We start from the raw sequence: 23,132 nt of genomic DNA on the forward strand, positions 1-23,132 counted from the left end.
AAAGCGACCCGCCACGGTGGTCTAGTAGTTATGGTACTCGCGGGAGAGGAATTTTCGATAGAGGCGAGAATGCTTCAGGCCCGTGTACTTAGATTTAGGTGCACTTAAAGAACCCTAGGTGGCCCAATTTCCGGAGCCCTTCACTACGGCGCCTCTCATAATCATATGGTGGTTTTGGGACGTTAAACCCCAACAATCACTATTATTATATATTTTTGGAAGGGTGTTAGGGTGTATGTTTGCTTAAACACCCTATTCCACTTTTGCCATAAGGGTGTAGTTTTCATACTACACCCTTGAAAATTGATACATAAAGGGTGTAAGTCCGTGAAGTATGCCCATAAAAAGGGTGTAATCGTGCATGTTACGCCCTTTCCGTGGGGTGTATGGGTGTGAGTTATAGCAGAGTCCTTGTTATAGACACCAAAAAACACCTATATGGGGTTAATATAGTTTACAGTGCATGAACTCACAACTAGATGTTTATTTTAAGAAACAACGTGATTCCTATATGGGTCATTCCATGCCAACTGTCCCAACCTTGGCACTCGACAACCTGCGATTTGCTTGAAAAAAATTGAATGACTATCTATCGAAAGAGAGAAGTCTTCCACCAAGATATTTTTTCCGAAAAAATATTTTCAGTAGCGTAATGCTCATGTCCATTATTTGGAATAGCTCGAAACTATGGCTCGGAAAAGAATTTATTAAAATTTCGTTCTTTCTGAATTAGGCCGGGGCACGTATTTTTCTGCAGAACGATGATAGACTTTACACTTAAAAATGTTTCGTCAATTTTGACGCTACCGTGCTTTTTTTAAATGGGCTTAATTATGAGAAATATGGTCTATGTTGGAATTTTTTTTTTTGGAAAGATTACATTTAGTGAATTGGGAAACTTTGCGTTAGACGATGGTCATGACGTTGTACAATGCGCGAAAAATAGTTTTAGCCGCATATATCGCTATACATTGCGTACAGCCCGCGGCAAACTTTCAAAAAAGTTAGTTTTGGTCAATGTTCAGTCGTAAATTGAACATTAAGGTGGTCCTAGTAAAAATGCTCCAAATAGCGCATTTATTAGCAACGTGCACTCCCCACAAAATGAAAAAGTTTTATCAAACTACTTTTTTTGTTTTAAGCAAGAAAAAAATTTTTGAAGTTGACTCCCACTTGTGTCTGCCCTTGTATATATTTTGTCCTCGCAGGAAAGCTTCCGAGCAGTAACTACGGCTTGCGCGGGTGTGAGCCTTCCTGCGCTGATGGGCGTACATGTAGGCAACATAGTGAGCTTTTCTACGTATTTATTGAAGAGATTTATTAGCCAGTATTAGGGACGCGGACACTACTAGAATGTATTTGATGGGATGTCAATGTCCGCTGACAGCGTGCATAGCGTTCTCGCGCACCTCAGTCAAGCGACACTGTTGTTTTCAATAGGCCGTTACCTGCGATTGGATTAGTAATAGGGAAATACGCCGTCGTCATGAAAAGCATCGCTCGCGTAGGATGGTGGATATGTTGTAATGTTTACCAACCAATCGCGTTTGAGCGACCATGGTGACCATGGCGTTAAAGAAGCCGTGACGATTTGCCTGCAAGCGCATCAGCAGGCTTAAATGCCATGTACTGCATTAAAAAGATGGTAGAAATAAAAAATACGTTTCGCTTTACTCCCTCCTTTGTTATAGTCATACCGAGTGGGAGAAAAGCTTAATCCACCGATTTTTGTTAATCCCTATGATCAAGTGACAATGACTGAAAACTGAAAGGGGAAGACCGGCCTGTTATCGTACACTATCAGCAGTAAAGTGTTGGCTGCTTTGCTCCCAAGACGGACGAGATTTTGCGCGGAAAGAGGAGTATAGTTAAATTTGTGGATTTCCGCTGGTGGTCTTCTTGCAGAACTGTTGAGGATGAAGCAAGGGTGGCGTTTTTAAGGAGGCTGCAATAAGTGTTTGAAATAAAGCGTGGGAGCGGCTAAGCGTGAACATTTCAGGAAGTCACACCTGCAGAGTCCATCTATTATAGCTCTACTAAAGCTACCGATTTCATTTCTGGTGAGTTGTTAAGCATTCATTCTAAAAAGACAGGGCCTACAAACACGGACACAAGAAGTTCTTGTGTCCGTGTTTGCAAGCCTTGTCTTTTAGTAGGCTCCCCTGTTAGCAAGTGAACTAAATACACATACTGTTGCATGGATTCTAAGGTCTGGTTGCCATTTACGAAGCATTTGAACAGCGGAGCTGTTTAAGTCAGGTCGGCAATGCAGAAAACTCGGCGGGTATGCGCCACAGAATGCAAGTATGTCTCCTGGCATAGCCATGCATGATGTAGACATTTTTTGCAGCGAAGCTGTGTACCTCTCGTTGGTCTGAAAATTTCGTGGCGTCGGCACAAAACTTCTATAGAGCGTATGTGCCACAGAAATTGGACACTACTCACCACAGACGCTCACGTGCTCCTCTGGGCCGGTGCGCGCGGTCCTTGCGTTTTTACCCCGGATGCATTCGGAGAGGTGGACAGGCGAGCCGACGTGCGCAGCGCAGCGAAGGAAAGAGCGAAACGAGCAAACGCGCGTAACTCCGGTAGCGTTCGCTGTAGACTCGTGCACAACTGCAACGCCACATCTAAATTTCAACCTCTGCGTGTTTTGGGGGCCCTTTAACAACTGAAGGCAAACGGCATATCTTTCTTTGCAATCAGGCATACAGCATAGAGCTCAGTATTCGTTTCAATGAAGAAAACCACAAAACAAGCGTCAAAACCACATGATGGATGATAAGGTGCCTGTGAGCAATGGGAACACACTCCCAAGCGTTCCCGATAAAGATTAGGTTCCCTATTGAAAATCCCAGCATTGCCCATCATAAAATTTATGATGGGAATGGTGGGAATTCTGGTGGGTATGATGGGAAACGTGGTGTACATGATGGGAGTAATGGTGGACATCGTGGGACCCTTGGTGGGCGTGCTGGGTGGATGCTGGGAACGTTGGTGGTTTGGTGGACACTCGGTGGGCATAATGGGTGGGTGGTGGAGACACAAAGTTGGTGGGTGGTGGAACAATTGGTGGGTGTGCTGGGTGGATGCAGGGATGCTTCGTGTTTGGTGGGAGACCCGGTGGGCAAAGTGGGTGGGTGGTGGCATACGTGGAGATGTGCCGGGTGGATGCTGGGTGCAGTAGATGTGATAATAAAAACATGATGAGGAGCCTGTGTCGATGGACACGTGCGTTGCTGATTATGGATGCTTCGTGATCAGCTGCATTTATGATGCATAGAAGTACTCATCTGAGAAAACGTCCAAATTGTTGTGATATACGCTCAAATCAAGTGCAAATAGTAACCTGTCGATCATTGAAGTGTACCAAAAGTCCCATTTCCGTGATCAAGAACACACTTTTGTTTGTTAGTAGCTGTTCCACGTTTTCTTTCACAATCTTGAAAATTGCACTCTGCAGTTAGATCAAGAGTCATCACAACGACATGGTGCGCACTGTGCAAAATAGTACTTTCTTCTCTAGTGGAATGTTTATGACAATCGTTTTATGCTCTATTTATTCCTACTCTCTCCCAGGTTTATAGCTAAAACAAGTAGTTCATGAAATACCAAATAACTTGCTGCTACAGAGAACCAATCAAAACTCGGCTTAAGTATAAAATTAGGCACCCACCCCCTCCTCTTGAATAATACTGCTGAACCTCACGACTGCAGGTTTTTTTTTACTGTGTTCAAGCACAAAGAAAAACATCCAGTGGAATGCTACAAGCTTCACATGAAATTCTGTAACTTAGGACACCATATTTTGATGATTAACTACCACAAGTTTCACCAGCACGTCCACCACCCCACATTGGCAATAGTGCTGAAGGCAAATTATTCGACATGTCTAATAGTGTGCACAATAGCTGTCAACAGCCTATATGTTTCTGTAGGGTCAACCATGCAGTCCTTCTAGACAGGTTAACATCACTGCCTTTTTTTTCTCTCCTGTTTTTTCCTCTACTAAGGGGCAAGCTGGCATGATACCCAAGGGTCCGGCACCTCGCCTTCCTATAGACATTATGGCACAAATTTTGTTGTCGCTGAATGGCACAAAAGATTACACTTACATTGGTGAATTTTTTTTATTGAAAGGCAGCTTTTCAAAAATAACTGCATGCTGAAGATTGAGCAACTGCAACTACAAGTACACGCTTGTTACAGTTGCACTGGCAGAAATTGTTGTACTCGATATCTTTTACTTCCACATTTCATTAGATTCAATCAATGAACCTATACACTGCATGGAGTAAATGCAAACATAAAAACACCATGCCTAACATAAAAACACCATGCATGCAGAACACCCAGCACATTCACAACGAAAGTAAGAGGAATGGCCTTTCTAGACCCTGCTGTAGGGGCAACTAACACAGGTACAGTTGCAAGGTACCCACTATGCCATGAATCATTATAATTTTGCGAAGTAGAGAAGTACCAATTAGGACATTATTCATTCTGCAGAGAAGCTAGGCAGCCACAACCATAGGTCGGCAAAAAAATTGGAGCTCACTCAGACTCACTCAAGAAATATATTTTGCTCTGAGGGCTCACTCGGACTCAGACTGACCAAAGTTTTCCTCAACCGGACTCGCTTGGACTCACTCAACTTTTTCTCAACCGGACTTGCTGAGACTCAAACTCTCCAACATATTACTCAGCCGGACACACTCAGACTCACGGCTTCACCCAAGTCTGAGTGAGTCGACTCATGAGCCCGTACGTTGGTATAAAATTAGCTTTTTCGATCATGGTCTCAATCCATTTTACAGCCAATATCTCACATAATTGTTAATTGGTGCCTTTCAACCTTGTATCTTGAAATACAAGTTATCATCATATATCATCAATATCATATATCAATCCAGTAAGGACTTTTATGAAATACGCGACTCACACGAGATATTTTTATCAAGCACTTCCCAATAAAGAGTTTACGGGAGGGGGGGGGGGGGGGGAAGGTCATGGCACCGCTTCCCCCAACTCATGCCTCTGATCAACAAATTCTGAAGTGGCACAAGAATGCTAGTGTGCTGAGATATGTGTGAACGGACTTGAGTATAAACATATAAGCCGATATAAGGCTGATACTAATGATGAAGACAAGTAGATAGGACCATAAGTCTGCAACAAAAGGTGGAGCTCACTCGGACTCGCTCAAGAAATATATTTTGCGCTTAGGGCTCACTCGGACTTGGACTCACCGATATTTTCCTCAAGTGGATTTGCTCGGGCTCAGACTCACTGAAATTTTCCTCAACCGGACTGACTCGAACTCAAACTCATCAAAATATTACTCACCCAGACTCGCTCAGACTCACGGCCTTATCTGAGTCTGGGTGAATGAGCGAGTCGACTGAGTTTGCCGACCTATGGCCACAACAGGTCAGCAAGGCATTTATGCACTTACCATCTAATCCCAAGCAAGTGCCCCCCCCCCCCCCCTACGGTGAAAGATATCGGACAAATTTGGGGGGGTGGGGGCATTGCTCGACAGCAGACCAAAATTCACGATGGCAGTAAAAGAGCCTCTTAGAAGAATGCGCACCTGTGCTTCTACTTAAAATGCTTATCACCCATGTATTTAACTGTTTTTACTGAACCGGAGAGAATCATCGTGTGGAATTTCATGTGTTTGGCGCTCTTCAAAAGGAACAACAATTTGTGACAACTTAGAGTGCAACCCCAAGGCACTGCAGCGATGCAAATGTACAAAGAAATCATGCACATATCTAAAGACTCTCAGAATTTGGATTCCAAAAAACCGCTGCTGCAGAATCCTATAGCAGAGAACACGTACGTTGAAAAAAATATGGCGGGAAGGGAGGAGGGGGGGGCTTGCTTGGTCATTCGCGCATATTTTACATCTCCAAAGAAGGGGAAGGAGGTGGTTGCTCGAGATTTCAAGTTAGTTGGAGCTGTGGCGGATGATGATGACTTATGGCTGGGCCCTTTGTAATGGGTGGGAAGCTTTAAACCACCTACTCGTAACGCATTTCACATTGTGTGATGCCTGGCATAATTTTACTCTTCTACCACGCTATATTACATCTGTCATTGAGATTTGTAGCTAGACATGAAGCATGTATAGGGCCTTTTTGCGAAGGCATTTCATGCACAAGTATCTCTATAGTACACTACTCAGCTGCCATGCAGAATGCCTGGGTTTAAATCAAACTGAAACCATGTTTTTTTTTTCTTCCACATTATGCACGATAGCTGTTATGGACACCGCTGGCAGCGGCGGTGGACAACTACACTAATAAAATCAGCTGTTGTGATCTCGTAACTGCTTTTACTGTAAAAGCAATGCTCAAGCTGAAGGAAGTTTGTGCCTACATGCATGGCAAGCAGTGGCAGAAACATTAAATGAGAAGTTACGTACAAGTAAACACACGGGAGTGTTATGATCGGAGTAATGTACAATAAAAAGGTAATGAAACTCATTTGCAAAAAAACACATCTGAACATGGAGTTGAATTACAATTCAAAGAAGGGCACATCAAAATGCAAAACACAGCTGCTGATACAATGACAAGATGATTGCTACAATGCTGTGCAGTGGTATATGCTCAACTAATACAAACAGTACTATATCACAAATGTAATAATGCGGAAGACAGCTTCAGTATGAGTGCGCATCAAAAAGACACGGACAACAGAGAAGAAGACACACCCAGTGCAACACCCAGCGTTCTTCACTATTGTCCGTGTCTTTTTTTGTCGCACAGTTGTACTCCAGTTATGAATCACCAACTTGCCCAAAATGCTTCTGTCATGAAGACAGCTTATCCTTCTATTAATAAAAGTTCTCCTGTCTCTATCATTCTCCAAGTACTACAAAAAAGGTTCTAAGGTAAAATAAAAAAAGAGGAGCAAGGTATGCACCCAAAAAACCACTGGCAAAATTATAACCCTAAGTCACAGAGGTACCTGCTCTCTCTTTTATACAACGTCGTCTTTCCCTTCCTTCTTTGTCTCAGTTTCCTTATACATGTAAGTGGTGAACTTGAAACGAAACTGCCATACTAACATAAATAGCATCAATCTTCTTTTTACTGTCCCTTCAATCTCTTTCTATCTTATTTGGGAGATCACAAATGAACATCTTATCTTCTTGGACAAAATCTATGCACAAGCAGCTGTCAACAATTTCATCAGGCAAGAAGGCATTGCGTGTTCCATCACACGAAAGGAAACATTCCTTTAAATAAGGAGGAATCGCACGAACGTCCGCTATGATCACGGGCCTGCAGATGACAACACAGCTGCCAGTCTCCTTGAGCACTATTATCTTTTCAATTCGTGCATAGTTCCCCACATCAATCCTCACAAAAGTAGTATCCGATTTCGATGGCTTTCTAAATCCAGTGCTATGAAAAATTTGTTTCTCCTTCACAAACCGCTCATATTCCACAGCAGTGGATGTAGCTACTCTACATCGACAATTCACTGCCTCCTGCTCTTCAACAGTTAGCACTGTGTTCTTACCTATGCCCAAAAGTGACACACCATCAACACACAAAAACTTTTGTACAGGTGAATATGCAAAGAAGTGATTGCACAAGCTTTTTTCTTCTGAAGGTAGAGCTGGGCTTTCAAGAACACGCTGCAGCTGCTGATACATCACAACCCTTTCCATAATTTGGTCGGGGAGGCCCTTTGCTGCAAGAATTTGGCGCACAATGGTGCCATTTCCTCCTTCAAACACGAAGGCAGCATGTGCCCAAAGAGGCCCAAGGGAACGAGCACAGCTTGCAAGGTGGAGGAGAGCATGGACATTGTACGTCATAAATGACGCACCGTATAAGGCTTCGCAACGTGACACGAACTTCTTCAGAAGAAACTCTGAAAAGGAAAATACATTAACGATAAGGCACAACCCAATTTGTTAGTTTGAAATGTTTTAAAATACATATCTGAATGCACAACACTACACGAGGATGAAGATGACAAAGAAACAACAGGAGCACAATCTCTCAGCTACAGTCAATTCCTGTTATAGTGATCTTCAGATCAATGATTTTTTCAGAATAACGAATATCTAAAAAATCCCCTTTCAAATTCCCATTGCTTTAATTTAGAAATATTTGACTACTATGAATTTCAGAACACCTGTTTCAACATAGCATATCGAATTTTATCACTTTTGCATCTTATGAACACCTGCTAATTTTTCTATCTGCCTGCCATACTCTAGATGTGCAACAGCTCTATTCCCATCGTGTGTACTTGTTTTCCTTGTGAGGCCTTGAGTTGTTGCTTTTCTTCCTTCACATTTGCACGTGTAGCACGGCTGTATTGCTCATTTTTATCTTGGTGTTTGTTTTTGAAAATTGCAATGAGCTCCTGAACCAGCACAAAAAAATTTGGCTTAGCAATACGTTTTGTTGGGCTAGTTGGTTCACGATTGTAGTGCAAAGCAACACACGGACAGACAGAGAGGACGGGACTGGCGCTAATTAGCGCCAGTCCCGTCCTCTCTGTCTGTCCGTGTGTTGCTTTGCGCTACAATTTTTTCCTTCAAAAAAATTTACCTCCAGTAATTGCCGCGGCTTTGAAACTCTACATTCAGCGACTGCTGATTAACGTTTGAATTAAGCTCTCAACCGCAATCAATTTACAACACACCACAGAAATGTTAATCAGGGCCTGGTGGAGTAGTGATAGCAACTACCATTCAGAACTGCTAGAACAGGCCTGCTTCTGATGCCATCTGAATTTTTTTAGAAAGTGTGCAAGACAGAACTCAGACCTGATTAGATCATCGACACTGTTCCTTGTAGTCATGAAAACAGCGACAACGTCTATGAGAGTGAAGACAATGGTGAAACAGTGCGCATGACCCAACGCGAATGCCTTGCAGCAGTTGAGCTGCACCCACCAGGCAAACACCACGGACTTCTTCAAATGAATGTGCACTCATTCCAGAATACACTGCTCTTTTTTTCGTGCTTGTTCAAAAATAATGCATTTGTGGACGGAAAGGTCCTTTACATATGCCCACCTATGACTACACGAGCTGATGTCAAGTGTTGCTCAAATGCGCCGACGACTGCTACTAATGACATGGACATCACATCGCAGCGTGCACTTTGTTGCGATAAAACTGATGTGTCTGCTCTGACGCTGTTACACCGTACCATGAGCGACTTTTTTACACGCCAGTGTAGTTGATGTGCCTGGCAAGTACACGATATGCGCACAGCTACTCAATTTGCACAAAGACATCGATTCACGTCGTAATACATGGCTCGAAGCTAAAAATTTTACGTAGGCTACTATACTTGCCGTCTACTTCAAACGAAATTGATTTCTATAACGCATGGGCCTGCCAGACCTTTACAGCGAAAGCTGTATATGGCTAGGTGAAACAAAAATCCGTTCGTCCTCGCCATGCTGCACCGTCCATTAGCTGCACCGTCAGTTACGTCGTTCTCTATGTCGTACCCAAGCACACGCCATTGGCTGCTCCGTCAGTGACACTGTTCTCTAAGTCATACCCAAATGCACGCGCCTTTGGCTTCATCTTCAGTGACATCATTCTCTACGTCGTACCCAAGCACACGCCATTGGCTGCTCTGTCAGTGACGTCATTCATCCCATCGCAGCCGTGCCACAGAGCTCACGCGCAACAGTTTCAACTTACAACCACTACATGGGTAGCCCACAGATTGTACGAACTCCAGAACAGCAGACAACTTTCGAGGGACAATGCCGACAGCAGAACCGTGAGAGAATTCTTGTTCGCCGGGCCGATACTGCAGTCTGGGCACAAGTACAGACCCGGTTGTCAAAGCGCAAGCAGCAACTGCGTACCGAAGATCCGGCAGCCTTCGAAGCTGCGCTAAATCATGAAGCGGAATACAAGCGCCTATGGCGCACGGATTCTGCTAATCACATGCTGAGCTAACTCGAGAGATTGAATGCAAGTGACAACAGCCAGCCGAGGAAGTGACACTGCGGGCAGAGCACAGTCGACGTGGCAATGGCGGGAATGCAAGCGTCTATGGCGCGCGCATTCTGCTAATCACATGCTGAGCTAACTCGAGAGATTGAATACAAGTGACAACAGCCAGCTGAGGAAGTGACACTGCTGGCAGAGCACAGTCAACGTGGCAATGGCGGGAATGCGTTCACCGAGGCCAATGCCCGCTTTCAGCAGGAAATTCTCGAGTGGCTCTTTGGCATCGGCTGCGACGTCTGTGACTGCCTGTGGCAGCACGTGTCAGCTTCACTGGTTAACCATCTGTACGGAGTGCTTGGGCAATGATTTTGTTTAAACACGAAAGTGTTTTATGCCGGGGTCCACCAAGGCTTCAGTGACGCATTTCCGTTGGGGAAATGACCTCGAAAAAATGCACACGATCCAGATCACACAAAAAAAAAAAGTTCCGTCACCGGGAGCCGAATCCATGACCTCTCGGTCCGCGACAGCAGCAGCCGGGCATGCTATCCACTTCGCCACGGTCACATACTCCAGAGGCTGTACAAATGTGCCTTTTATATCTCACATTTTCCTCTCAGTGCTCTTGGTTGGCGGTTAAGTAATTATTCATGACCGTACGTGGCTACCGCGATTACCTCTTGCAAGGCGTCGTTGCTACGCGTCCATCCAATTCGGTACGTTTCCAGAGGAAAATGCAATTTCTTCAACGCTTTAACACACCGCGAGGTGGCGACCTTAGCCCAAGCATCGGCCTTGCTCATAGCATCCATCCACACCAAAAGTAGCTCTTTGACGCACACCTGCCCCTCCTGGCTTTAACACTGCGTTCCACGCTTACGCTCGCCCCAAGAAAATTGCGGCCGGGCTACAGGGGAGTCAGGACGCGTGTTGTGTTTCGTCTAGTCCTGACGTGGTGTTCAACTCTTTAACATGCCGCGGGATGCCGACATTAGCCCAAGTTCTGCGCCCAGTCAGCGACACTCTTCTGGCTCTTACACCGCTTTCTCTGATTAGGCTCTCATTGTTAACTTGTACCGCTACCACAAAAGGTTTGTTTAATCATTGATTATGGACATTAGTAGTCAGGACAGAGATGTACCACCAAGCGTCAACGTGGTTACAGCCTCATCAAAACACCAATAGACATTGTGCAAGCTTTCTTATATATTTGTACAGTAAACATTCAACTATTTCTGTAAGGACATGTTTTACTTTCGTGTTATACCGATTCCTATGACGGAGGGATCAACCATGTTTTTTTTTTATGTAGTACATTTACCACTCTGAATTGCAGTAACAATAGAGCAATTTTCCTAATGAATTAAGCTGATACATGTTTCAGTGATTTTTTGAGCTCTTTGAAAGGTTCAATTCTGTTATAACAATTTTACAATGGCATCAGTTGCACTAGCACTGGTGGCTCCCATCCTGTGACACATTTTCTAAGTGGAAAAATCAGTTAATTTAAATTTGAACAATTTAATAGGAACCAATGTGACACATTATGTGGGAGCTGTAGATTGCTTGGGAATAAAAAAATATACAGTCCATGCTTTGCTTAGCTGTCAAACACATGCTCAGTTGTCGGTGCAATGGCCTATGCGGTGGTATTGATGCCGTCAAAATTTGGGCAGCAAGAAATCCACAACATGCAGCAAGGTTTCGGTATCACGAGATGTAAGCAATGTTTTGACTGGATCCATCGTGCCATGTTCTGGGTGAGTGAAGTTTGAAAGGGTAGGCCAGTTTCGATTGTCTGTTTTTAATATGCGTTCTTTTGAGGCGAATACAAGAAATGCGTCGTAATTCAAAACTCGGCTGGCAAAATTTTGGTGCAAGGCCCCTTTCAGAATAGACAGAAGACGAGGGTACGGAGTATGCTGTAGGTTTTTTTATAAAACAGATAACAGGCTTGCAAATGCATGTTGAATAAAGCGGTGTCTTATTTTGTCTGTTATGCTCATCAAGATCTATGTGCACAGTCTTGTAACCACACCAATGCTAAAGCTTAGTGTAGTGCAAATTATGAACAGATAGTTAATTGCACTGCATGTGGTATCTGCATAATGCAGGCATTATTACCATAATGGCATAACCTGACATTAGGTTTCAAGTTTTTAGAAACTTACCGGCTTTGTCAATTTCTTGAGCAGTGAGTTCATCCTTAAGCAGGATATATACACCTCCGGAAAGTTTGGAAAGGTGCCTCCAGTATTCTTCAATGAGAATGCCACTAAGGCAAGGCAGGGAATAGAAAAGGAGCCAGTGTCTCCATTCCGATGCCTTCCAGTAGCTCCTTTCCTGAATGGACCGTGGCAGCCTTGTGATGCAATGGGGTGGCTTGATGGACAAAAGCCGTGCATCTATTTGGGAAAGTGCTGATGGTGAACCTACAAAAAACAATGCCACATAATTTCAGCGTTTTTGCCAGATTTATATCTCTGTGAAGGAGTAAATTTTCTACACAAAAAAAAAGCATTAAAAGGCAAAAAACTGTCTCAAAGAAGCCCTGCAATACTTTTTCAAGTAACCATTGAATGGCTTCTTCAAGAAGTTTATTGCCTCACGAATCGACTTCTGCAAAATATTCTTCGAATCCGTAAAGCACAAGCGGAGCTACAGGGATTTGTCGCATGCTCTAAGTACTTTCTCTCTCCTTTGACAGAGGAATCAACCACGTTTTCTTTAGGTGCCTAATGTCCTGCCTTCCTTTGACACTGCAAACACAAAATATAAAACACTTCCATGTTGTCAACAATATGCTGTTCATGCCCATTACATGGTCACCATTATGTCAGCAACCGAGAACTTCCCTAAGCTCTTGTACTTAGCTAGAAAACCTGAGACAACATGAACAGAAAACGACACATGTGCCTGTTTGTGCCTCATATTATGTGTACCCGATCTTTGTGAGTCTCGTGCTCAGTTTCCTTTGGCTAAAATTTGAGTGAAGACCTAGAAAAGAGATATTTTGCCCACATTTTGCTGAAAGACGTTGCACCAGGACTTGAATGAAAGAAGTGGAGTTAAAGGGCTTGTCTTTTTTTTTAGACAAAGAAAAAAAAAAGCGAGCCTTCAAATTACTGTGCATTTTCGCGAGCTACATGACATGCTTCGTGATGCCGGCAGGCAAATGAAGAGTGTTCCACATTCGCTGTCACGGCTACGAGCGGTGCTGACTAACACTCCCAGGTTTAGGCACAGATATACCCCATACAGTGTATGGGAAGATAACAATCACCATAGCTCAATTGGTAGAGCATCAGACGCATTATTTGAAGGTTGCAGGTTCAATCCTTGCCAGTGGCTGAACCTTTTTGTAATGGGTTGGAAGCATTGAACGATCCACTAGTTATTCAATTCACATTGTGTGACGCATGGTAACACAATTCATACTGCGTGATGCCTGGTTGTTATTTACTCTTCTACCACGCTATATTACACACGTTAACATCATTCCTTACCCTACAAGAAGCCTGTATAAGGCCTTTTTTGCAAAAGTTTCAATCACTGGCATGGCTCTATGGTAGAATACTGGGCTGCCATTGAGACGGCCAAGGTTCGAACTCTGTTCCATCCTAGATATTTTTTATTTCATTTTTTTTTCTTTCTTATTTCGTGCAATAGCGGTTATGGCCACTACCAGCGGCAGCGGTGGACAACTACAGCGCCAAAAAACGACCATTGTTGTGATTTCATAATTTGCTAGACAAAAGTGGGGGATGGGTTTATCATGGTAGTGGGTTCATTGTGCGTGTAAATGCGGTAATTATGCTATCACACTAGCTAGCCTCAACTGTCCCTACTTTAGCTATACAGTAATTTTGACAAACCACTAAAACATGTGTAAGTCAGAACACTACTCCTTTGCTTATCTTGCAACAGAACGGAATTTCTTAGAAAGAAATTGTGTAAATTTGAGACATGTACAGCCAGTCTGTCATCATTGATTCTTGAAAGGAATGACACTGCTGCAGCCATGTGCCTTAGCTGCATTGCGATTATGTCATTCAGATAATCAGTCAAATAAGAAATCCTGCAGAGGGTAAACAGCATTGTATGAGACACTATTTTGCATATGCGTGCATGTAAATCTGAGCTACTGCTGTCACTGCATATGGTTGCTGTCTTTTTCATAGCAGGCCAGAGATCACTTCCTACCACAAACATTTCCTGCTATTGCAACAATCTTTCACTTCCAGTAGTCATTATGCCATTGCTGCATATGCAAGAATAAACTTCGATGCATAATGTCTTTCACAAGAGTAAATGAACAGAATGCATAACTATCATGCTAGAAAGTTCCTTGTGCATAGAGTGCTTTCATTGTAATATAAAATTGTTTAAAGCTTATTTACTGGTTGCGCAAGCTAAAATCTATCTGTTATTTGCTGACTAAATGCAGCTAAGACACCCACTTAAAGGTTGTTTCTTTGACGGAAACACAGGTTTGAATGGAAAAAAGTTTGGCTAGTTGGTTGCGATGACAACTGTGTCACGAAGATTATGCACGAAGACAAAACACAATTAAAGGACAATGGACATGCATTCTGCATTCCCTTCTACAGTGACCATGTCTGCAGGCGTAGGTTTTCAAACAATGCACACAGTGTGAAGGAAAAGTTAATGATATAACCTAACGCATACCAAAAAAGGCACTTAAAATGATTGTTCGGTGACCTATCTTCTAACATAAAGAATTCGCACAATAGAGGAAAATGGCAAACAGTATAGAATATAAGACGCTGGTCTCTATAACGTGTGAAATAAAAGCTCATTTTGAAACAGCTTCAGTGTATGTCATACCACTCACTTCATGCCTCACAAATACTGCACTCCTATTGATAGCCTTTTACAAAGGCAATGATGACTGTGACGACTCTTCAAATACCAAAATAATGCTTGTTGCCAGGACTAGAGGGCTATTCTGCAGCAATATCCCCCAATGAAAGGCAACCGAGAATTATCTGACTGGACTATAGCAATAGAGCTATTTGGCCTAGTTGGAATCGATTCATGCTCTAAGAAGCTATAAAAACACGGGCACTGTGTGTGTTCTCTGCTTCGTCCCCGTGTTTCTTTCACGCTCAGAGCATGTCTGGACTATTTGTGAACAAAGTGCAGAAGCACTTATCTCATGCTGAAAAATGCCGCGGAACAAGGTCATGAATTTTCAATAGGTGATCTTGTTAGCTGTATGAATCAATCTTAGAAGAAAAAATCGCTAATATCATAATTTCACAACATATGTAGGAAAAACAGTATAAAATTAATAGGAATGGCAAGTATTACATTACCAGAATAGAAGCGCTGATGAGAGTTTGAAGTTGCCAGAATCGTTTCTGTTATCTGCTTCGCAACGCCTAGCAGAACACAGTGCATATACTCGACGCTGTAGCCGTTCACAAGGTCCAGACCTGTAAGAAGGTATGCATCATGTGTCAGAGCATACTTTTTACCATCAACTTGAGTGCGAGGTATAACATGGAAGTTTGTAGTGAAGCACTCTTCAAGGTTAGACAGTTGCACTGCCTTGCAGTGCCCGTGCACTGCAAGACAGTTGTAACTATGCCGTAGCGCCTAAGAGCGTAGCGATGTGGGCTTGTTGGTGCATAATGGAAAGACAGTTTCTTAGCGCTGGTATAGACGAGGACACATAGGAAGAGACACTAGACACATGGGCGCTACTCACAACAATAAAGTTTATTCCTTGATCGCTTCGAACAAAAGTGCCTTCACTTACACGTCACAAAACCATGTGACATTCGTGAGATACAGGAACCAGACAAAATCGGATGAATGAACAAAAAACACTGCAGCGGAATCACAAAATAGATAAATGTTTACGGTTTGCGCAGGAAACTAATTTCTTTCTGAGACAGCGTTAGCGAAGTCTTGCTGATACACGAGCTACCGTAATAGTCAATCTGCTCACTTTCTACTATCAATCGGGTGACTTCGCAGTTGCTATTTCTAACAATGACAGTTTTGTCAAACAGTGGCACACACGCGCATTCTTGGCAATGTATTGCCAGAAAACCATCTGCGGGCGTCTTATTGCATTTATAGCGGTGCTCTCGAAGACGATCGTTCACGCACCTCCCCGTTTGTCCGATATAAAAACGCTGGCAAAATAAAAACAAAAGAAAGGAGTTTGCATTGGCTCCTGTCTGGCTGCTGTTTTAAGTGACCTGTTTTTAGCAAAGTTTGATCGTGCCTTGTCCCTACGCTTAGCGTCACGTAGAACCTGCTTGCAAATCTTCAGATATGTAGATGATTTTATTGTGTTTGTTGACTGCCCTGTGGAGCTTTTCCAGCATGAATGCGATGACATCGTATCGATTATGCATAAATGTTTTCAACCCTTTCTTTTGACTGTCGAAACGCCTGTTGACGGAACCCTAAGGTTCCTAGATGTATCTTTTTTGTTCAAGGATCAGCGCACCTGTTGGAGTTACGCACCCAGGGCTAATAAGGCGCTTTTACCATTTCATTTCTGCCATTCTAAACTGATAAAGCGTGGTATCACCAAGTTATGTTTTAATAATGCACTCGACAAGTCATGTTGCCATCTGATGCAAAGCAGCTTCAATGAGCAAGTGTCACGACTTTTGACATCCGGTTATCCCACTGATTTGTTAGTGTCGGTAGCTGAAGGTGTACTGCGGCACCTAAAAGCTAGTCGCGCCATAAGTAGCACCAACGGAAATCCTGCTGTTGACAAACGCAATGTAGCTGTAATTCCGTACATCCACCAGATATCGCACAACTTAAAGAAAATAGCCGCTCGGGACAATGTTCAGGTTGTTTTCACAGCGCCTGAGAAACTCTTAAGTTTGTGTAAAAAAACTAATCCAACGAAGACTAAAGACAAGTGCGGTAAGAACCACAAGAGAAAGTTTGTTGAGTGCAAGTCAGGTGTTGTTTATTGCATTCCGTTATCCTGCCAGCGTTTTTATATCGGACAAACGGGAAGGTGCGTGAACGATCGTCTTCGAGAGCACCGCTATAAATGCAATAAGACGCCCGCAGATGGTTTTCTGGCAATACATTGCCAAGAATGCGCGTGTGTGCCACTGTTTGACAAAACTGTCATTGTTAGAAATAGCAACTGCGAAGTCACCCGATTGATAGTAGAAAGTGAGCAGATCGACTATTACGGTAGCTCATGTATCAGCAAGACTTCGCTAACGCTGTCTGAGAAAGAAATTAGTTTCCTGCGCAAACCGTAAACATTTATCTATGTTGTGATTCCGCTGCAGTGTTTTTTGTTCATTCATCCGATTTTGTCTGGTTCCTGTATCTCACGAATGTCACATGGTTTTGTGACGTGTAAGTGAAGGCACTTTTGTTCGAAGCGATCAAGGAATAAACTTTATTGTTGTGAGTAGCGCCCATGTGTCTAGTGTCTCTTCCTATGTGTCCTCGTCTATACCAGCGCTAAGAAACTGTAGCGCCTAAGCTGCAGCATGAATCCATGTTCGCAATACCCGTTCTCCATTCTTGTTTTTCAAGCACCCAAGCTATATGTACGCATAAGAGAAAAACATAACTTAGCAGTTATCTTAATTTTATTTGCCAATTGCTTCGGCCCGTGGGCTAGTGTTCCAGTCAAAAACCGTTGACAAGAGAAATTGAAATAACTGCTTCCGAAGTATGTTCGGCCCATTAAAAAAGCCTTTTCAGTGTGTGTGTGTGTGTGCATGTGTGTATGTGTGTGTGTGCACGCGTGCATGTGTGTACAGGGTGCCCAGTTATCCTTAGACTCTGTTTACAAATATGCTGATGCACTCTGGGACGATGCGACTAAATGTATTTTGCCGACTACTGCATGGAGTAAGTTGTACTATTTTTGTTTTCCACTTAGTTGCCTAATATGGCATGTTTAGTCACCTACTTTAGAAGCAATGAAGCCAGCCAAAAAATGCCAATGTCAAACTTTTAGATCAGTTTGCAAAACGTCCGATTAAGACAGTTACTGATTTTATATCTGCCAAGTCAGGCACGTAGCCAGGATTTTTTTCGGGGGGGGGGGGGGGGGCAAGGCCTGATTGTGCGAAAGAAAGTCTTTCCATGGCACAAAAGAGAAAAAAGTTGCCCGGGAATATAAAAGGCTGGACGAATTTCAGGCGGGGGGGGGGGGGGCCTGGCCCTACCCCCTTGCCTACGTGCCTGTGCCAAGTATTAGTGTTTTTCTGCTTGCTACAGATGCCTGCAAAATAAAAAAAAAAAGATACCAGGCAACATGCCCACTTGCGCGCTGTGATTGCAGCACTCCCTAACATTCCACGTACAAACATGCTTCTCTCCCGGCGCTTCATGATAGCAATAATAACACAGTGATCTCTTGAGCGGCCGCAAGCAACAAGTGTGTCTTCACACAGCCACCACCATTGTTGCAGCCCCATTGCCTTAAGCAGCAGCAGCCAAAGCCAACTGCTATGAAACACTGAACGTCAGGGAGCAGTGCAATCACAGTGAGCATAGGCATGCAAGCGGGCATGTCATGTCGTATTTTTTGGTATTTTGCATGCATCTGTGATGAGCAGAAAAACAATAACACTTAATAGATTGAAAGTTAGAAACTGTCTAAACGGACGTTTTGCAAAAAGATCAACAACTTTCTGACTGGAATGTTCTGCCCAGCTTTGTTGCTTCAGAAGTTAGATAATTAAACTTGCATGAGTAAGCAATTAAGCAGAAAACAAGTAGCCTGACTTACTACATGCAATAGTCTACAAATTGCATTTGGTTGTGTTGTCACTGAGTGTGAGTCGTATTTCCCACTCCTCAAAACTAGGGATTAGAGGCTTGCCTGGATAATAGGTTACTGAATTTCTGCACGCATCTGGCTTTGATATTTGTTTCTAATCCTACAAAAAAAACTGGTTGGACCGACATCGTTCGAATATGGATCTGACCAGTTTTTGGTGAATTTGTATGCTGTATGTCTGCAAAACAGAAAAAAAGCTGCGTACGGAAATAACGCAGCATCTTGTCATCTGAAAACATACCATTTGCAATACATGCACCAGTATTTTGTCTGCATCATGTAACTGCTGTTTAGTGATTGCAAATAGAGTCCACAGAGAAAAAGATTTTTACTGTAGTGAGGCTGTTGTAGAAAAGGCAATTTCCTCACATTTTGCTAATCAATTTTTTTACACAATACATACTAATTTACGCACATTTTAAATACCCTTAACTAAAATGGGAAATGAATTTGCGATCAAACACTTCTTACTAACCTTTCAAGTTCATCAAGGCCGACGGTCCCTTCAAGCCATTGATGGTGTCCTTAAACTGGCTCGCCAGGCGCATCTCACTCTTGACCTGATCTGAAGTTCTCATCATAATCGGAGACACCACCGTGTAGCGCAGACTTCCTTAATGCACACAGAGGAATGCAACAAGTATGTCAACAATTCTGTGAAGGCAAGTAGGCTGTTCTTCATTAAGAAAGCCATGTTGTGCAGCATGACTGTCACACAAAACACAATGAGCAAAGAAAACATGAATGCATGTAAGGTGACGCATAGACTGAAAAACTATCTCGTTCTCTTGAGGAATACAGCACCTCTTAAAAGAAAAGGTATAATGGTTGTGTGTAAAAAAGCATGTGCAGGCAGAGTCATCTGTAAACAAGCTTTCAAAAGTTGCCTCAAGTACACAGTGGTCCACTGTTAAAGGGAACATCGGAGCGTGTGGCGGCAGCTCGGCGCCACTGCCGGCCAGCGGCTGCAACAAGTTTTGCGCAGGCGCAGTGCGCGATGTGACTCGTGCTCTTTTGTCGTTCGCTGACATCTGTTCCTGCACTTCGAATCGTCGTCAAGCGAACCATTACCGCAACGAAGGATCACCAGGCACGGGGCTCAGTGCGTGTGCGCGAAACTCGTTGCAGCTGCTGGCCGGCGGTGGCGCCGAGCTGTCACCACACGCTCCGATGTTCCCTTTAACAGTGGACCGCTGTGTACATTTAGTCAGAAGCCACGCTAAGTGCTAGCCACAATATCTCATCGTACAAGACTGTAAGCTCAAAAGAAATTCTTCCACACAATCCATCCAACATCAAGTGCATCGCAGTGAGTATTGCTTTATGTGTGATGCATGTGGTCATGAAACAGTCACCATAAGACAGATGACAGACTTTCACTACAGGTAGCACACCACAACAGATGTAGATACCACAAAAAAGTTTTAATTTCTGTGGCAGCAACACGCATTAAAATTATTGTACAGAAACTAGAGAAAAGCTAGGCCAGTAGTGTGCTAACAAGAGCTGCAGTTCCCCAAAAGCATACAATTTTTGCAGAAATAAAAAAAACATTACAGGTGGTCACTTGTTTAGAAAGGTATTTTCAGCGTCTACCAAAGCTTTTATCCACCTTCATGAAGGTTCATGGGGAGCAATCTTGGAGAGAGGGAAAAAAATGTGTTGCGTGAAACATACATGTAAATTTGCAGGCGGCTAAAAGTGCATTATCAACATTTCACTATCCAACACCACTTCCTTTTGGCCTATATATCAACGCGAAATTACAAGAACATAATGTTGTGTGTAATAAACTGCCGATCATCCAGAAACCTCGCTTCACAAAGTGCAAGATGTGGTTATTGGTGTTTTTGACTGAACTAGACTGTTGGCAAGAGAAACAGATATAATGAAGCATGTCATACAATGCATTTGGCATATGCATTACCAGTTTATAAGCAGCACTTACCCACAAGAAAATCTCACAGCTAAAAAACTACCAGAAGCTAATCCAAAAGAAAGGCAAGAAGGAGAAAATGGAAGCTTAAAATGAGAAATTTGTAAACACGGGGAGAGTGCTGGAGAAAGAAAATATAGAGTCATACCTTATTCATGAGTTTAATACACTCCAGCCAGCAGACATAAACGTTTCAAAAGGGGCTCTTGAGTCCATGTGATATGGCACATACTCAACAGAAAACAATAATTGTTAAGTCCTTTTTCTAGGAATTTCTAACTTTCAAATGTTAAGTGGTGCTTTCTTCCGACAACCATATTTCAGCGACACGCATACCCCACCCCTTCCCCCTCAACCAACTCCATTTTTCTTTCTTTTTCACGGAATACCTTCTTCCTTCCGACTCGTCCAATTTGCCACAGCGACCTCTCATTGTCCCTCACTTTCGCAGTTGCCCTCATCTCCGCTGTTCAGATTGGAGGAGAGGGTACGACGCATACACACACCAGCGCTAAGGAAATCAGTAGCAGCCTTGAAAAAGACAAGTCCACTTGTCGAAACGTCGGCTCCAGCACCCACCCCGTTTGCGAATTTCTCATTGCCAGAAACTAAAACATTCACTTAGTTATTCAGTGTATATGCACTGACACTTTTATTTCTTGTTATCCTATACACACGATTTACTATTGATGGGAACATACAGCTCTCAGTTTAGACATTGTCTGGGATGTCTTTGTGTCTTCTTTGTTTAATGTTCAATATGAAAGTGATTCGCTGTTATTGTTTTCTACGGTAAACATGGAGCACTACTCAACTTCCTCAATCCATAATAAAGGCTCGTACACAGCTGCGACTAGCACCGGTCATACGACCAAGTTAGTCACAAAGTGAATCCTTTGGCTCAGTCACTCGTTGCTTGATTTTTCAATTGCACGACTGCAGTTGCAAACCTCAGAACCAATCAGATGCGCAGGAACAGGACGTCAGCATATATTATGGGGCAAGAGCAATGCGAGCAGAAACAAATGCTGTTTGTCGATGGGTATAAGTGGCACACAGGTGTGAACATCAGTCGCGCAGAGTCGCTTTGTCATTGTCAGTCACAAATGGTCGCGTGACCAGTGCAAGTTGCAGGTATGAATGAGCCTTAAAAGAGAGAAACTGAGAATCTGTCACATCTACAGTGCCTAAATATGCTTGCGGTGTGCCATATTTCGAGATTGTTTATGCCAAATATTACGATAGTGAAAAAATTATGTGCATATATATAATGCTTTACTTATCCAACATAAAAAGAGATACACATGTTAACCTCTTTTAGGGTGAGAGAAATAGAAAATATACTCACCTTCACGGTGCTCTCCTGGATTCAAGCACCATGTGCAGCCAAAGTATCCATTGAATGACACCATATTTTGCACTGCTGCCCTTGCAGGCGCATCAACTGAGATGCACAATACATGCGGCCTTGAAATATGAGTGTCTCCATTGTGGTTCCACTTGACCCCTACCATGCTGTTCACTTCTGTTACAAATTCGTTGAGAAAGAGCTGCATGTCTGGGTGCTTTCGGCCGAACCAGAGGCCTGCAAGGACAGGGTGCCGAAATCGCAAATGCGGTGGCAACTCATTAATAATAAATTGCAGGGGCCACACCGAAGTCTTTGAAGATTTCCACACAGGGCTACCATCAGTGTTCAGTGTCAATGTAATGTCATCAGGGTGAAGGTTTTGTTCTTCCTTCAGCTTTGTGTAGCAGCTGCCCCTTGTTATGTCACTGATGGTTAACGATGGCTCCTGGAGTTTTTGAAGGCTTTCATGCAGGTCGGCTTTTGTCCTATCGATGGTAATGCCAAGCTGTGTTGCCAGGTTGAGGATTATGAAGAAGCAGCCTTCATCTTTCAGTACTTGTGTTCCTCTGACAATGTGGCACCTGCCACATTCCGCAGTGCTGTCATGCTTTATCATTACACACTTGCACGGCTCACAATAGAAGTGGCGCTGAACAACATCACGGACGTCTCTTGACCAAAGCTTCCGAAAGAGGTACTTACTCTGGGGCAACGCATTTGTCCCGAGGAGAAAGTTTATTAACTTGGCTAGGTCCCCCATTGCAGTCCAAGTAAGTCCGTGGGAAACTGCGAATGACATCACTGCTGCTATGGCGCCAGCCTTTGAAACGTTTGAGTGGGGCAACCTTTCGCTGCCGAACCGTGCAAACCACGACGGCAACGTGTCCTCATTAGATGAATCCTGAGTACAGCCGTCGCCGCTGCCGTCGTCGCTGTCGTCACAGCTGTACCCACAGTCGGAACTGTCACTTGCACCATCGCCGGACTGTTCATCGCAGTGACTGTCGCTGCAGTTTTCATTAAAGTAAGTTTCATTGACGTCGTCGTCGCTGAACCCACCTTGCACTGTGTTCGGTGA

The 23,132-nt window shown here is 43.4% G+C and overlaps 1 protein-coding gene across 1 annotated transcript in view; it reads right to left on the reverse strand.

Annotated features, from left to right (window-relative positions):
• Positions 1–22,814, reverse strand: part of LOC125756850 (uncharacterized) — a 69,856-nt gene extending 47,042 nt beyond the window's left edge. The window contains exons 1-6 of the mRNA XM_049411813.1: positions 22,757–22,814; positions 22,052–22,288; positions 19,243–19,380; positions 15,292–15,411; positions 12,124–12,384; positions 7,730–7,893 (exon numbers count right to left, since the gene is read on the reverse strand). Coding sequence (XP_049267770.1) covers positions 7,730–7,893; positions 12,124–12,384; positions 15,292–15,411; positions 19,243–19,380; positions 22,052–22,288; positions 22,757–22,814 — 978 coding nt within the window. The remainder of the gene's footprint in view (positions 1–7,729; positions 7,894–12,123; positions 12,385–15,291; positions 15,412–19,242; positions 19,381–22,051; positions 22,289–22,756) is intronic.
• Positions 22,815–23,132: the final 318 nt, after the last annotated feature.

Source organism: Rhipicephalus sanguineus, unplaced genomic scaffold (genome assembly GCF_013339695.2).
Source record: "Rhipicephalus sanguineus isolate Rsan-2018 unplaced genomic scaffold, BIME_Rsan_1.4 Seq965, whole genome shotgun sequence".
Lineage (NCBI taxonomy): Eukaryota > Metazoa > Arthropoda > Arachnida > Ixodida > Ixodidae > Rhipicephalus > Rhipicephalus sanguineus.